The sequence below is a fragment of the Zonotrichia leucophrys genome, chromosome 3, assembly GCF_028769735.1.
Source record: "Zonotrichia leucophrys gambelii isolate GWCS_2022_RI chromosome 3, RI_Zleu_2.0, whole genome shotgun sequence".
In the NCBI taxonomy this organism is placed as follows: Eukaryota; Metazoa; Chordata; class Aves; order Passeriformes; family Passerellidae; genus Zonotrichia; species Zonotrichia leucophrys.
The window spans coordinates 38,243,291-38,259,412 of record NC_088172.1 but is presented as its reverse complement, the minus strand read 5'-3'; the positions used below and the strand labels follow the sequence as shown (position 1 = coordinate 38,259,412).

Genomic DNA, 16,122 nt, shown 5'->3' with positions numbered 1-16,122 from the left:
AGATGGATCCCATGGGCACACTCTCGTTCCTGTAGGCAAGTGATCAAGGACATGGAGATCCTCCAAACACTGGAGGCTGTACCTACATATAACAAAAGGCCTACAGTAGCCTGCAAGATAATTACCTGTGAGACCTTCAATTCATGATTCCCAGATGGTTTTCTTGACTGCTGTAAGGCAGAGCATTATTTCCCACTCAGCTTTTCACAGACCATGATGGCTTTCACTTACAGCAAAACTAAAACCATGTCATCTTGCTCATGTGAATGGCTTGGAAACATGTTTTTTTTGGCTTAAAAATAAATGTTCACAAGGTGTTAAGTATTTTTACAGAAGAGAAAAGGACCTATGAACATAGTGCACCTACAATTTATGGGAAATAATGTTATGATGATTATATAGTTACAAGCACTGATACGATATAATGACATCTCAGACAAAAAAATAAGAAAAATATGTTTGTAGGACTGTAGCCTCAGTGAAGGCCAAACATTTGATCCTGCTCTGATTACTGTAAACTAAAAGTAAAGTCCTTGAAATCACGTTGGCTGCATGAGGCTAAAACCAGGAAATGCTAAAGCAGGAAAAAGATTTAAGTATTTTTTTATAGCAGATGCTCTCAATTAAAAAGAAAGTGACTGTTACTGAAACAGAGGAAAATATTGTTTATAAAGTTATTGCAATACTGTTAAGGTTATGTTTGGATGTAAATACAGAATCCAAAATGACTGCCATTGTCAGTGATTTCTTGCATGCAAGATCTCTCTGACACACAGGGCAGAGCTGGTGCATGGATTGCTCCAGGGGAGAAGGTGTGTCAAAGATCAGAATGCAGGCTGGAAGGAGAGGCCATAAGCGAGTGCACTGGAGGTTCAAAGGAAAGAGCTGGGATGGAAGCACAAGGCTAAACCAGCCCTGCTGTGCCAGGGCAACCCGGACACCATCAGTGTCTCACTCCCTGCTCTGCCAAGAGTGCTGTGCTCAGTGAGTGACCTTTGCTCCTGGGCTCACGGCATGAGCTGCTAAATCTCACAGAACAGCACCAGGGTAAGATGGGGAAGGCTGAATTAGGGAAGTATTTGGAGAGACCTGATTTTGTCTGAGCTTAAGTCCACAGATTTCATGAAAAGTAATGGCCTTAAGTTTACTTGATAAAAGGGAACAAATTTAGAAAATCAGCAAATGCTTAACTGAATGCCTGAAGAGGGCATAGACCCAGAGTGATCTCCAGAGACTCTGAGGATGAAGATTGTGTTAATTTTAGCAAGGGAATTTAGGTTTTTCTTTAGCGATGATGCAAAACAAGAAGATTATTTAAACTAAAATACTTTTGTATATCTGCAGCTATCTAAGAAGCCTGTAACACATTTCATCCTTCCATTTTCTAAAGCATTCTGCAATCTATACACAGACTATTATATAGGAATTAAATCTTCTGTAGGAACATTTCAAACCAATCTGCCTTGAGAGTAATTTTTTTCACTTCATAGTTCTGGGTTAAATATTAAAATAGACTGTGATATTTTCTTCATAAAACCCACACTTCCTGACAAGTTACTTTTTGTAAGTAACAGAGACTGCTGCTATGAAAAGATATGGTTTTGCATACTCAGTATTGAGACAGAGGTTAGTGGCTCTTATTTCTTGCAAGGATTTTAAATTGTACTCAGATGTTTAAAGTCAAGAAAGCAATTTTAGTTCTGAAGACAATCAAGGACAATGTTAGGAGGCCAGTTAATTGATATTTTTTATTTGCTGTTGGTTTGGTCACCCATGGCAGGTCTGCTCTGTGGCTGCCACCCCAGTGTCTCAGTGTTCCACAAGAGATCAAAGCAGAACACAGCATGTGATTTGTGTCCAGATGACCTCATCTGAGCAGATGTCAGAGCCCAGAAACCCATTCTCTGGCAGTGGGCAATGTTCAGGGACTCTGAGGGCAGGCAAATGCCTCATCACATCAAGTACCAGAAGGCTGATGCTGTGCCAAAAGTCACAGACCTGGTGACAAGGATGATGGCTGAATGTCCAGCTGGATGCCATACAGACAGGATCTAGGACAATGGGAATGCATGGGAACTGGGCAGGGGACAACTGGCTGAAGTTACACCACATGAAAAAAGTTATAACGAGAAGAGAAGAGTACAACCAGGAAATATCTTCAATTTCAGGCATAACAATTCTTCAGGCAAGCCATAATTACAATGTATTTGCATTGGTCATGGCAGGACACTCTGCCAGAAAAAAGCATGGTAAAATCTTTCATCCAGTATTAAGTGGTCATCTAAAGAAACAAGCGTGTCTTTCAAGCCTGGTTCCCCAGTGCCAGCAAGTTGGAGTCCAAGGCTATGAACAATGAAGCAGAAATGAAATATTCATCTTAATCCAAAATGATGTTTCATGACATATTTTCTGCTACAACTTACATCTCTGGTCAAGTCACTAGGAATACAGTGCTGCGTCTCAGAGTGCCATACCAGAGGAATAGCACACACAAGCATCCAGAGGACATGCAAGGCCAGAGGCAAGGCATAGGGTCTCCACAAAGTCAGGAAATTCAGAGGCAGTTGGCAAATGGGGAGGTAAAGACTTTCATTGTCAGCTGCTGGGTTTGGAGAAGTTCGCTTCCCAGCAAAACTCCCTTCTACAAAGAACAGCTGGCAGCAACATGCATTCTGAGAAAACTATTATCTTACCAGATTACACAGTGTTTCATTTATGTAATGTGTCACCGCTGTAAGAAAAACTGGTATCTTTCAAGTTGTGCTTTATTGGGTTTTCTTTTAAGTTTATGAGCTTCTTACTCCAGCAAAACACTTTCTTAGACACTGCTTTAAATGAAAAGTGATGAAAGAAGCCCTAAGACTACACACCAGTTTTCTTTACACAGGTGTATGTGTTAAAAGCACAAGGACATTGTGTTAATACAGCACAGACAGTCGGCTCCAATCATTCCCCCTACTTATTCAAGCACTGATGAGACAAAAGTTGGAGGCCAAAGTCATTATCTACAAGGTAGTTTACCTAATCTGAAGCCAGAGGGTTTCTGAATCTGATCCAGGAGGGCTGCTAAAGCCAGCAGAAATTGTTAGTGTGGCTTCTCAGCTGTGTGGGTACTCCACACGGATCTGGGGAAGCCCTGGGATCTCTGAAGTATATGTTCATTTTCATGCTATCAGACAGACCTCTGACAACATATTTCACCTTCCTACAGACCAGCCTCACCTTCCTCCTTAGACTATCACAGCTACAGCTCTCTGCTACTGTCCTTCATATACTTTTTTGCTTGGGATACCCGTCACTAATTCACTGTGAAGTGGATCAGTGATCCCCATCTATAAGTCAGACAAAAAATTCTGGGGATTTTTCTGACTACCAGTTCCAGGGAGGAAAAAAAAGGTGCTCAGAGGGACTGGTTTTGAAAAAACTTTACTGATAATATCAACTATGCAGCACATCAAATGGATCAGAATGATGTAGTACAGCTATTGCACAAAGAAAATGCGTAAGTGGAATGACTTTACTAACTTCATAGAAAACATCTTGATACTGTAATTCTGATAAGATTTAGGATGTTAAGAGGCAGTAATGGGTGGCCAGACCAACAGAGCTCAATTGTGCCTGTACCTCAGTTGCTGTGTGGGACGAAGCACTGGTCCAGGCCATCAGGGCACAGCAAGAGCGCAGGCAGCCCACAGGTGTTACATCTCAGGCAGGGGCCAGATGCAAGAGCCTCAGAACACAAACATATACCGAGAAAAAGTTGTGGAGACTCTCCTGAAGTTTTTTCACTTGAAAAAGTCCCAGGTTGACCAAGGCATTTTTATCAGCCAGCCTTGAGGACACAGCTAAACTCCTAGGGAATATGCTCCTGCCCTGAACAGGCCAAAGCCCAACACTGTATTACACTATCACCAACTAAAAAATGCATATTAAAAATTCAGTAAAAATGGATGTACTGTTGCAAGAACTCCATCTAAACATTAGCCTTATTTTCCTTTGGTCACCTAAATCAGCCTGTCCTCATTCTCTGGTTGGCTGCAGCTGCACAGGTGAAAGGTCTATTCTTTTCACTCCATCTTACCCCTACCTGTTGCCTTCTATTCTTCTTCTCATGATATGTCTCTGGTTTGCCTTAGGCCAAAAACATCAGCCTGTATCTCTAGCTCTAAAAGAGTTAAGAAAGTGTTTTTAATATTATTTTATCACTAACCACTCTATTATTTTATTTGTTCCTTATGTTAAAAGCAGCCTTTCCACCCCACCTGGTGGGGCTGAGTGAGTGCCTGTAACAGAGAATTCTTATGTACCAAACACAGCTCCACCATGCCTGCCTCAGGCAAGCAGCTGGTACAGTGCAGGTCCCACTGTCCTCACCCAGAATTCCTGCTGGGGACAGACACACAGACATCTTAAATACACCCCTGATGTCATGCAGCACGGCATACACCACCCTAGATGTGCTTATGGCTGGCCACACCCCTAAGCGGGATTTACTGCCATACCTGCCTCAGGATGCAAGGACGAACAAAGGTTACAAAGCTCTGGGCACAGGAATCAATGCATTATTTCTGAACAATTCACCATTCTGGTGAACGTCACCAGGACACAATAATGCATCATTATGTAATGGTAACAAAGACCTCAAAACCTCCTTGGATGCTGTTTCCCCTGTTAAAACACCCACCATGTATTTACATTTCACATGCACTTCTCTTTCCGTGCACTTGAAATGACAGTATGGAAATGAGAACCAATGTTTACAAAATGAAGGAAATATATATTCCTTTCAGTTTATCTACTAAATTTTGGTTTTCTTTTACTGCTGTCATCCCAAACTGCTGTATACTCCTGTAGAATCTCTTCAATCCATTATCACATCTTGCCAAGCACCAATTGATACAAAACAATCTGCTCCAAATCCTGGGCATTTGCTATGTTTCAAATGTGCTTCCCTAAAATGGGCATCTGCAGACTCTTAGGTTTTGCCCATCTTGTCAAGGATTTTACATAATTTTCCAGTAATGCAGTGCTTGGAATTCCTTATAGATTCAAAACAGAGGTAAATGCCTTACTAACCACTAAGTATACAACAGTGCCACGAGAACTGAATCCAGTGATGAATGTGGTGTTTTAAATCCAACAACAACAACCCAGACTGCCATGATCCTGCTGACTGTATCTGCAACAAAGTCCCAAGATGCTGACTATATGAAAAAAACAGACAAACCACATTTATCTTTTCCCTGGATTCCCACCAGCCTCCAGAATGATAAACATGTTTTCACTCGCTTGTGGAGATATTCTTGCCCTTGCTAGTCGTCTCAGTTCTATTTTTTAATGTACTTCATTTTCTCCCACTTTTTCCATACACATAAACACTGATTAGAGTCTTATTTTTTATCTTATTTAACTTAATTGTCCTATTACTTTCACAAAAGAAGAGATTTTTAGTATGCACTCCTGATGAAATGTAGATTGCAGCAACCATTACACTTCATGTGTCCAGCACATCAACAGAACTGCCACTGCAATCCCTCATAAAACACCAATAACTACTGAAGATATATATGCATTATAACCCACAAGACCTGCAAAAAAGAAAACCTCAGTTCAAATAATACCACGTGCGTAGTGAAATCTCAGTACACCCTCTGAATCAAGCCCTGATCCGAGCAAAGACCCTTGTCCCAGAAGGACATAAGAATCTCAGCAGGAATGGCCAGGCGGGATGAGTGGAATCCATAGAAAACTCCCTTATTCCATGCTCCCTGCAATTTTGGTTACATTGCAATTTTTACTTATGCTGCTCCTCATCTTATGCTATTTATTCAAAGTAGAACAGAAATATCATATTTTGATAATCTGTGTGAAAAGTATTTCTTATTAAAAGGCCAGAAACTTTCATCACACTGTAGAAATAACTGAATTATTTGTACACTACCACTCCAGTAAAAATGAAGAATGAGAGATAACTAAAGTCAGCACGTGGCTTCCGTTTCCTTATCATCTTCAGAACTAAATTCTGATGCTACTGACATTTACATACAACAGAACATGTTTGGTCATTTTAATGCAGCTGTTACAAGGTTCCAGTTCGTATCACAAAATTGATTCTCTTTTGTTTCTTTGCAGACTTTTTTTTTAATGTTTTCTCCCTGAGGCTTCTTTGCAGGAAGGCAAAGCATTAGCCATCCTGCCTGCTAGCAGAAAGCACCACAATGTATGACAGCACAGAGCCTTGTCAGAAAGCTGTGTACCCAAATGATGTATTACCAGCAGCCCTACAGGCCCCTCCATAGCTAACACAGTAACCATGATAGGTAGCTTGGCTTAAAACTTCTCCATTTGTATCAGTCTCTTGGCAATATAACACCTTCAGGAAAGTAAAATGGAAAGATTAAGGTAGGAATTCATTTGGCAGTTTCCTCTTTACTGCCAAAGTCCAGCTCACACGTAAGAGAACCAAGGGGAATTGTCCTGATTATAACTATTCCGTTTGTCCTTTGACCTAGACCATAATAAAATTTGCTTTATAGCTCTAGCTTAGCTCTCCTTGAATAGAAGCACACATGAATGTTTGCCTTGGTTTCCCAGCATTCACTTGTGTTGGCACTGCACAAAATGCTGAGCCAGATTTACACAAATAAACTTTTATTTGCAGAGGGTCCACTGATGATGATACATGTTGACTCAAGCTGCGTTAGGAAGAAACAAAGGGAGGAGAAAATGTGATAGGCATAGGGGGAACTCTACCCTGTGTTTTGGGGGGAATCACTGATTCTTAAAATCACTTAGGTTGGATACATCCTTCAAGTCCACCTGCAAACCTGGCACTGCCAAGTTCACACAAAGAAGTGGTGGGATGACCAAGGAGCCTTCTCCAGGTGCTCTCTACACAGCGCAGCTGTAAAGCTATGGGTTACAATTTGTGCCACACTTCCCTTCTAATATTGCAGCCATTTCATCCTGGACCTACACAAACTCCCACTTTGCAGATTCCACGTGTGATGGCACCGGTGCTGCTGGGAGCTTAGCTGGACAACACTTTGCACGTGCTGCACGCACACTGCTACGGTTCGCGTACGATTCATTTTTACTGCCATTAAAGTGCAATTTAAGTACAAATCGCTGTTTTGTCCCGGTAGAAATGGGGAGCGGCGTGGGAAGGGGGCGGCAGCCGGTGGGGGCCCGTGGGAGTATCTCTCTCCCCACCGCGACACCCGCAAGCGACACCGCGGGTCCGGCGTGGCTCCCCGGGACCGGCACGGCCCCACCGCCGGCGCGCGGGAAACGCGAACCCGCGCGCCTCTGCCCCGCCCCCCGCCTCGACCCCAGCCAATGAGCGGGCCCAGAGGGGAGGGGGCGTGACCTCCCTGGTGACGTAGAGGCACGTGACGCGCGGGAAAAGCTCCCTCCCGGGGGCGCGGCGGGGTCACGTGGGGGAGCAGCGCCGCACTGCCGCGCCGCTGACCGTTCCATTACCCGCCGGAGGGGGGGGCAGGAGGAAGCCGGGCGGAACCACAGCGCCGCCGCGGGCGGGAGGCGGGGCCAGCTTGGGGCGCTCTCGTGACGTGAGGCGGCGCGGGGCGGCGGCGCGCGGCGGCAGCGGGAGCGCAGCGGGGCAGGGAAGAGAAGGGAAGTGCGAGCAGGAGCCGGAGCCGCAGCCCCCTCGTTTCACCGCATCGCCACCATGGGCCGGACACTTAGGACATTTACGTTCCCGCTCGCCGTCCTTTCCGTGGCGTGCTGCCTCTGCGGGCTGGCCGCGATCGCAACAGCGGCGGACGGTGAGTGATCCGCGCCCTCCCCCCTCCTTTCCTCGGGAGCTGCTGACGGGGCAGCCCCGCCCCGCCCCGCGCCCGGCGCTGTGGGCAGCGAGGCGGGCTCCGCGCACCGAGCCCGGCGGGACTGTCCGTCGCTCCGCGCCTGCTGCCGGACCCTCCGGAGGCGGGAGCGCCGCGGAGCCCCGGGACCCGCCGGGAGCCGCCCTGCGCTCCCCCGGCGCTCGCTCGGCGGCCGCCGCCGCTGCTTCCTGGGCGCCGCGGCCGCAGCCCGCCGAGCTTTTGAGCCGGTCTGGGACCCGTTATCCTGTGTTATCCCCCCTTGGAGGAGGGAGCCGGTGCCGGGGAACCGTGCGCGGCTTTTTCGCGCACCCTCGGCACGGGTCAGGGAGCGGGGGTGCCTTGGTGCAGCCGTGTGGTTCTGGCCCCGCTTCCGCGTGTTCCTCATCCCGGTGCGAGCCCGTTACTCGTCCCGCGGGTGTGCCCGCAGCTCGGGCCCTGTGGGCTGCTTGCCAAAGGGTTCGCGGGGCCGAGAGCCGCGAAATGTGACGCGAGCCCCGAAACGCGGGGATGGCAACAAAAAAGACAAAACAAAAAGTTGTCTGGAGGCGCTTCAGTGTTCCCTGGCCGCGTTCCGTCCGTAGTGGCGCTGGCTGCAGCCCAGGGTGCCCGGTCACCGCTCCCCCAGCCCGGAGGGATCTCCCGCTGCCCTGCCCCGCCGGCGGGATGCGGGACACGCTGCGGGATCGGCTGCTCGGGACTGCTCCGCCGGGTCAGCACAACGTGGCTGTAACAAAATCCCTCCGCTGCGACGGGAGAGGGCACTGTTGGGCCGGCGGGACAGACCCCTCCCGCGGCTCCTGGTTTCCTCCTCCAGTGTAAGGGGAGTATCCGAATTTACCCTGTACGAGAGCCAGTACAGCGGGTTTATCTTGGGAGCAAACGTCATCTTGGCTAGGCTGAAAAGTTGAGTTCGTGGTATCAAGGGGTTTTTTTTTCTTTTTTTTTTCTTTTTTTTTTCTTTTTTTTTCTTTTTTTTTTTTTTTTTTTTTTTTTTTTTTTTTTTTTTTTCTTTTTTTTTTCTTTTTTTTTTCGGTGAAGAGCAGGTGTCTGCTGATGGGCAGAGTTGGGGAACTTGCTGTTATCCCATGTAAAAGACCCCACAGAGCCTTTCACAGCAGGAGGTGTCATTGAGGCAATGTCTGAGACCTTGGCACGGATTCTGAAGTTAACAGCTCATTGATAGAAGCATCTCATCCTTTACTCTTGCAAATCTGATCCTTCGCGGTGTTAGTCTGCTAAGGCTGTTCTTGAAACTAAATTAGAAGTCCTGGTGTACCTGGTATAAGTTTGCTCTACCAACTGTCTTCCTGTCTTAACAGATGTGCTGTGCTAAATATTCCACATACTAGTAGGAATTTACAAAAGTGAAGGTTATTGCCTTGTCAGAGGCCGTTGTGTGTGCTGTGATCATTCCTCAGATGCACATCCATCATAATTGACTGATTTTTTTTTTTCTCCCTGAAATCTATTATCGAGAAAGAGCCATAAAGCTCTTGAAGTGCTTTGAGTGCTGCCTTCCTGAAGGGAATGGGGCAGCTCTTGCACACCTCACTGATGCAAACCCACAAAGGTCTTTTTATATCTTTTTATGTGAAAGGAAATGTGCCAGCAGCCTTTCTGCCCTGATAGCAGAGCCATAACCAAGAGAAAGCCTGAATCCACAGGGCCTTACTTCATGTTGTCAGAATACTGAAGTTAGTTAATGTACTTGTAGCTGTTATTTGAGAGGTAAATGAGCGTTCTGCCTGCCAAAGATCTGTGGATAGCAGCGTTCCTTTCATGGAGGAAAGTGAAAGGTCACCCCTAGGTGCCTGGAGTGGGTGGATATGATGTGAAATGTGCTGGAGAGCGTGCAACAGAAGGAGTTGTGGGTTGTATGTGGGTTTGCTGAGTATAATGGCTGTATGAGTAAGTCTCAATTAAAACTAATGTGGTAAAGCTGTAGATTATGAGAAGATCTTACTTGATCCAGTTAGTGGATGTGGTGTTGTGTTTTGAAGGTAACAATGTTTGACCTGAGATTGACGTAAAAGAGCAGCTGGACTGGTTAGATTGCTGGCTTCTGCGGCGGTCAAAATACAAATAGATTGACTTTTTTTCTGCTCTCTTTTTTTGCATGTACATGCATTTCTCCAGGTTCTTGTCTTTATTTCCCATACTTTGATTGCTTTCTACTGCGTTTATAGCTGGCTGCTTTACCTAAAGCTCAGGTTCAGTCTCGGTGAGGCTGGGAAGCAGTGCTCTGTACCTGGTGCTCCCTGTGTAAAGCATGCACAGTTTCTGCTTGGACAGCAGGGTTCTTCTCACTCTGGTTTGCTTTGAGGACTCTTGAGTTGCCAGTTGAACGCTGGCTTGATTGGGCTGCCTGTGACAAGATTTTTCATGTATTCACTCATGCAAATTTTGATGTTAGTATGGTGGATTCAAAAGCTTTGTCATTTCAAACTCAAACTGCAGCAGAACTCAGTGCTGTATGAAATTCCTAAAGCTATGCCTGCTGACGTTTTTGTTGGCTTGTTTTTCAGTTTAATACCTGCTCTAATGTAATTTTATTTTTTCATAGATCCCACAGTTTCTCCTCCTACCACTGTCACTACGGCCAATGCCACTGTAGCACCTACTTCCAATGTCACTGTAACACCCACCAATGCCACCACGGCGTCTTCCAATGCCACCACAGCATCTTCCAACGCGACCACGGCGTCTTCCAATGCTACCACAACCAGTTCTGCCACCACACCTCATACTCCTATAGGTAATACACTGAGTTCAGAAGCCCTGAACTCAGAATGGCAGGAAACTAGCAATTGGTGGATAACAGGAAAGACAGGGGCTTCTTCCAAAGTTCACTGTAGTAGCTGGGCTACTAAAAATCTGATGTGCAGAATGCATGGAAGGTTACAAGGTTTGGAAGAAGTGGATTTTAGAAAACTCTTAGTTATGTTGGCAGGAAGCATTTTCTGTGTTAAAAATTGGCTCAGTGGCAGTTGAATTAGTAATTGCTACTAATTATTAATTCTTAGGAGTTTGGGAGTTCTTTTGTTTCTTTTTTTTCCCCAAAAATTTCTCTGCCATCTCTACAGTGGAATTCTTTTTTAAAAAGTCACCTAATCTTTAAAAACTTGCTGATCAAGGGAGCTGGGAGGTAACAAGTTGGTACTTGATTAGGCTCAGAGCAAACAGCCTAATGTATAGTAGGGTGATTAGCTTTGAGCAAACCCACAGATGTTGATGCTTGTCCCAGACACCTAGTGGAATAGTGATTAATTTTTAGTAATACTAATCTTTAGGGGAGGGGGAGAGGTCAGAAAGCCAGCTTACCTGGCTTGATCATGAAAGTTTTTAGGAGACAGTTTCCTTTTAGGTGAGTGGTTTTATTCCAGTGATGGCATTCACACTTGGTGTTTTGAGGACAGAAGAAGAAAGAGTGTGTATCTCCTGTCTAGAAGTATTAGATTAGGTACTTTTTTAGTACAATTAATACTAACTAATTCTAATGAAAGTTTAATGAAAGTCATTTGCCTTGTTACAGATTCTCAGTTGTCTTGAAGCAGTTCCCTTGATTATTGTTCAAATACCAGCATTTATATGAGTGCTTGAAAATAAAAGTAATTTTGTCTGAACAAAGAATCACTGATCTGTGGAGAACCTTGAAGTATTTGAGTAACAGTAGTATGCAAGTTTGAAAATAATCCTTGTTGCAGAACCTTGGCTAAATGCCATGCAGTTCACCACCTAAATCGTGTGGGATACAGACTGAGGGCAAAGGTTATCCTTGTTAAAGCAGAACAGGAAAAATCATTTGTATAGGAATGTCAGTGCTTGCAAACTTTGCTTTGGAGTTCATGGTGTGTATGTACTGTGTTCTCTCACACAGCCAACGTCACCAATGCAACTACTCATGCTCCTCCTCCTAAAACTACCGTGACTTCAGCCACCACAACAACCACTGCTGCAGGTAAGCTACAGCTGCCCTAGTTCAAGTGTTCATTGCTCAGAAATCAGTGGTGCTTTCAGAGTGTTATCCTGAAAGACTCATCAAGTGGCACCATTAAAGTAGTACTGGTGTGTCTGGTGTTGTCACTTCTAACTTAAGGGCAAGTCTGATTTTGTTAAGGTGATGTATGCAAGTAGCAAGGTTACAAAGCCTGAGAAATAGAGCTAATTGGTGAGATATAAAAAGTCAGAAACACGTTGGTCAAATGAGATCAGCTGGATGATTTTAATATTGTGGTTGAAAGTCCCTTGTTAACTCCCCTGTCTTTGGGAGGTCATACTTTGTTTTTGCAACATAATAATGGGATGGGGTTTTTTTGTTTGTTTGTTTTTGAAATTTTGCTACAGTGATGGGAATAAGCTGAAGTATTTTATTTCCAAGTCAGTCCTAAGTATACCGTTTCATGAAGAAGTCTCACAAAACAAAGCTCTTTAAAACTACCCATCAGCAGATGGCTGTTATTTCCAGCTTTGTATTTGTGACTTTAGCTGGTTTTTAAGCCTAACTCTTGGGGTAAAGTACAGTAGCTGGAAGATAACAATTTGTGTTAAATTTAAGAAAAAAAAAAAAAAACAAAACCAAACAAACAAACAAAAAAAAACCCACAACAACAAAAGGAGCTCCAGTTTTCCAGACTGGAAAATATGTCTTGAATGTGGGCATATCAATAATATATTTTATGCAGAGGAGGAAGGCTTTGGCTTTTTGAAGTACAAATAAAGTCCAGTTGGGTATTGCTCAGTTTTGAGATCCAGAGCAGCCCTGTACACACAGCATTTAATCAGAATTTCAGTACCAGTAATCTAAATTCAGATGCTGGCATGGCTTCATTTTTGATAATTTTTTGTTTTCTTATTGGTGTTTGGATATTTTGAGTAATCCTAATACAAGGCATCCAGCACTAAAATCTGTAGAGCTGTTGTGAACATTGTGCACTTACAGTTTCTAATTTGGTGTTTAACAGGTTCAAATACTACTGTGGCTCCTGTACCCGTTCCACGCAAATCCACGTTTGATGCTGCGAGTTTCATAGGTGGGATTGTCCTTGTTCTGGGTCTGCAGGCTGTTATTTTCTTTCTGTACAAATTCTGCAGATCTAAAGACCGAAATTACCACACGCTTTAGGACCTGCCCCTTGCTAATGGACTAGTAGCCCAACACCTGTAGTTCACTGAACCAAAATATTTTCTGTTGCTCCTGGAAGACAGCAGTTCATAGTATCCTTTAAATCTCTAAAAGAAGACTTCAAATGAATATTTTTGCAACATTATACTTGGCAAGAAGTGATATGAATCTCTTCAACAGGATTACTTGCAATATGCTGCATGGGTTCTAATGGCTGTTTTATTTTCCTTTAGTGGCTGCTGATGTGGGACTTTTCTTGATATGCCAAATGTAGAATGTTCAGAGATTCTTATTCAGTGGCAACACTGTCCAGTAGACAATCTTAAAATTACTTATTCTGAAGGCTAATATAAACAACATCTGATACAGTATCCCTTCAGTTTTATCAAGATGTGAATTATTGGTGACTGATTTCAGGGAGTGAAATAGCATTTGTAGTAGCTTATGGCTCTTACAGTGTGTTGCTAGAACGATGGACAAAAATGTAGAATTAAATAATGTCTTAACAGAATAGCATAACCCCTTTTTTTTTTTTTACACAAGAATATAAGTTGCCTCATAAAATACTTCATTCCAAACAGAATTCCTATGCCATTTCCAATTAATGTTGAGGGCAGATGTAGGAATAATCCCTCTAATGGGGAAATAAATATTAGTGCCTTAAAAGACTAAATTTCAGTAGACTGTAAGCATGTCCCAGCTATATGAAAGATAAATAAAACTTCTAAGTATTTACTTTACATAGGAATGTAGAATACATGTGACTTGATCATTCCAGTTTAAAAAAAACTTTCCCTAGAAAAACTGTCCCTTAGTGATTTTGTTTTAGAGTGAGGAGTGCGGTACAGCGATGTCCAGCCACAGACCGAAGCTTTGGCATTTGTTCTGGCCTGCAAAGACCAACCATAAAACCAGTGATATAATTCAGTTCACTCCCTGTAGAAAAAGGCAGCAGCTCACATTTATACTTGAAATACTGATATTTGGGAAATCCTGATGTTTTTGTTATTCAAACGGTTCTTAAAACTCGTGCCAGTTAATTTCAGGAGCTTGGGTTGTTGTTGTTTTCCTTTATTACCCTCCTGTATGTCTGCTTGCTGAGGGAGCAGTTGAGAGTCCTTCAGAGGATCTGCTGCTTTGATCCTAGTCAGGATTGCTGTAATCCTGGGACCACAGGCTACAGCTTTTTTCTGTCCCTTCTCCCCTTCCTGGCTTCAGGTTCATGTCACCTTGCAGTGAACTGGTTAAGGAAATCTATTCAGCCAAATAGTTCAGGTTTTTGGGTTTTTTTTCCTCTCTTGGCTGGGTCAGCCATGTGATCTGTATCAAAGGTACGTCATCTCCAATGCAGACTGACTTGAGCACCTGTGAAAATAAACCCACAGGAAAAATGGAAGTAGAGATAAAATCGAGTAGTGGGGGTAGCACATAATGTGTAGCTTCTGATTATATCCCCTGATCATCAGTTTGGGATAATCTGTAGTACTGTCTTACTAGCTCTGACTTGACTGGAATTTGGCACCCAATACAAAAATAGCTTTGATAGCAGATAATAGTCATGGCAGTGGGACTTGAATTATGAAGCAAATTAAGTGCATTTCAGTTGGAAACTTAAGGTGTACAGTGTTGCTTTCTTGTGTTCTTCTAGTTTGAATGGCATTGTTTCTATTGTGCTGCATAGAAAACTCAAATTGCTACAAAGTGCAGAGGTTACTCACCGGTACTGTATCTTTGAGTTCATTAGCTTTTGGTTTTCTAAACAAAAATAAGACAATCAGCTCAGGTTTATGAAAACAGCAGTGAGCAGCCAGTTTTCAGCAACAGTATGTATGTGAGCTAGATGGTATATCCTTGGCCTTATTGTGAAATCACTTAAATCTGTGCTTTCCCTATCTAAGAGCTATTTTACTATATTTATTTGTTAAAAAAAAATCCATGAGCTTGTATTCTGTGCTTTGAAGTGAACAAAATACTCTTTTGAAATATGACAGTTTGCCTTCAGCTCAGCAAAGCAAATTACACCTAATATACAACTTTTGGCCTCAAAGGGCTCTTTTGGGAAACTTGCAGAAAAATCCTACTGAACACTTCAGAGCATGGAAAACATGGCCACAAAGAGGTTGCTCTGTGAAATGTTGCTGAAATGCTTATTCATGAGCTTTGCTAATCCTGATTTAGGTTGCTGATAAAGTATGCTGGTAAAGCAAACTAAAAATAATGTTTAAAGTGCCTTAAAATTGCTTACTTGTTTGCCTCAAATTTTGTTTTAAAGGGTAGAAGGGATACCTTGCCTTAGTTACTAAATTTGTTGTGGTGCCAACAATTGCTATTTTCCAAGACTTTAGGAAACCCAGGATCTCTGGCATGTACAAATGCTTATCTGAAAAACTCAAGTTTTGCTCTATCAATTTAGTCACATTCTGGAAGGCCTGCACTACGCACCTCTTGCTCATTAGCCTTGCCTGCAAGGTGTAATTCCACAGTTCAGAGTTGTGGCTTGAATTGTTTCCCTTTTAGTTGTTTGGGGGGAGGGGAGGCTGGGTTATACATCTTCACCATGTGCTTGGCTGCCTCACTGTTGAAAGTAATGACTCCTCTGTGAAATGCAGTATCAGCTGATGTGTGCTGTGTACTAGCAAAAAACCTGAAGTAACAACTTGCAGTTTTTCTTGGCCTTGTGTTTTGAAGTGGAAGGTAGCTCATAGATCTGTAGTTGTACTTGCCCCTAAATCGGTTTTAGGCACTGAATCGTAGTGACTCTTCAAGTTATCTGGCTTTTTCTTGAAGCCAACTTGTGCAAATATCAAGCTGTTACCTTAAGAATGTTCTCTGCAAGTGTTGCTGTAAAAGTTTGTATCTTGTCTTCAGTGGAAGAAAACTGAAGCAGTTGTAATCACAAAACCAAATTGATAAATAAAATCTGTTGAATGGAATTTTACCTGTGAACTTTCTTTAATGTGAGCAGTCCCCCACAGGAATGTCTGCTTGGTGACTGGGAGATGATCTGTTTGCCATGGGAATTGAGAAATACTAAGGGAAAGAGGAAGAATGCAAGGTTTGAAGAGTTAGTTTCCCTAAAAACAGTATTAACTTTGTATTTAACAGTACTGATTCAGATTTGGAATTATCTCAAAAAGAATTTTCATTCAGGTCATG

The 16,122-nt window shown here is 43.4% G+C and overlaps 1 protein-coding gene across 1 annotated transcript; it reads left to right on the top strand.

Moving 5' to 3' along the window:
* The first annotated feature begins 7,555 nt into the window (after positions 1-7,555).
* On the top strand, positions 7,556-15,897 carry CD164 (CD164 molecule). Its single transcript, XM_064707861.1, has 4 exons — positions 7,556-7,787; positions 10,408-10,599; positions 11,722-11,802; positions 12,806-15,897. The coding sequence occupies exons 1-4, from the start codon at positions 7,691-7,693 to the stop codon at positions 12,964-12,966; spliced, it is 531 nt and encodes a 176-aa protein (XP_064563931.1). The 5' UTR covers positions 7,556-7,690; the 3' UTR covers positions 12,967-15,897.
* The last annotated feature ends 225 nt before the right edge of the window (positions 15,898-16,122 follow it).

Coding starts and splice junctions, on each gene's coding strand:
- CD164 (XM_064707861.1), top strand. CDS start 7,691: ATGGGCCGGACACTTAGGACATTTACGTTCCCGCTCGCCGTCCTTTCC. Junction 10,600..11,721: donor CACACCTCATACTCCTATAG/GTAATACACTGA, acceptor TCTCTCACACAG/CCAACGTCACCAATGCAACT. Junction 11,803..12,805: donor CACAACAACCACTGCTGCAG/GTAAGCTACAGC, acceptor GGTGTTTAACAG/GTTCAAATACTACTGTGGCT.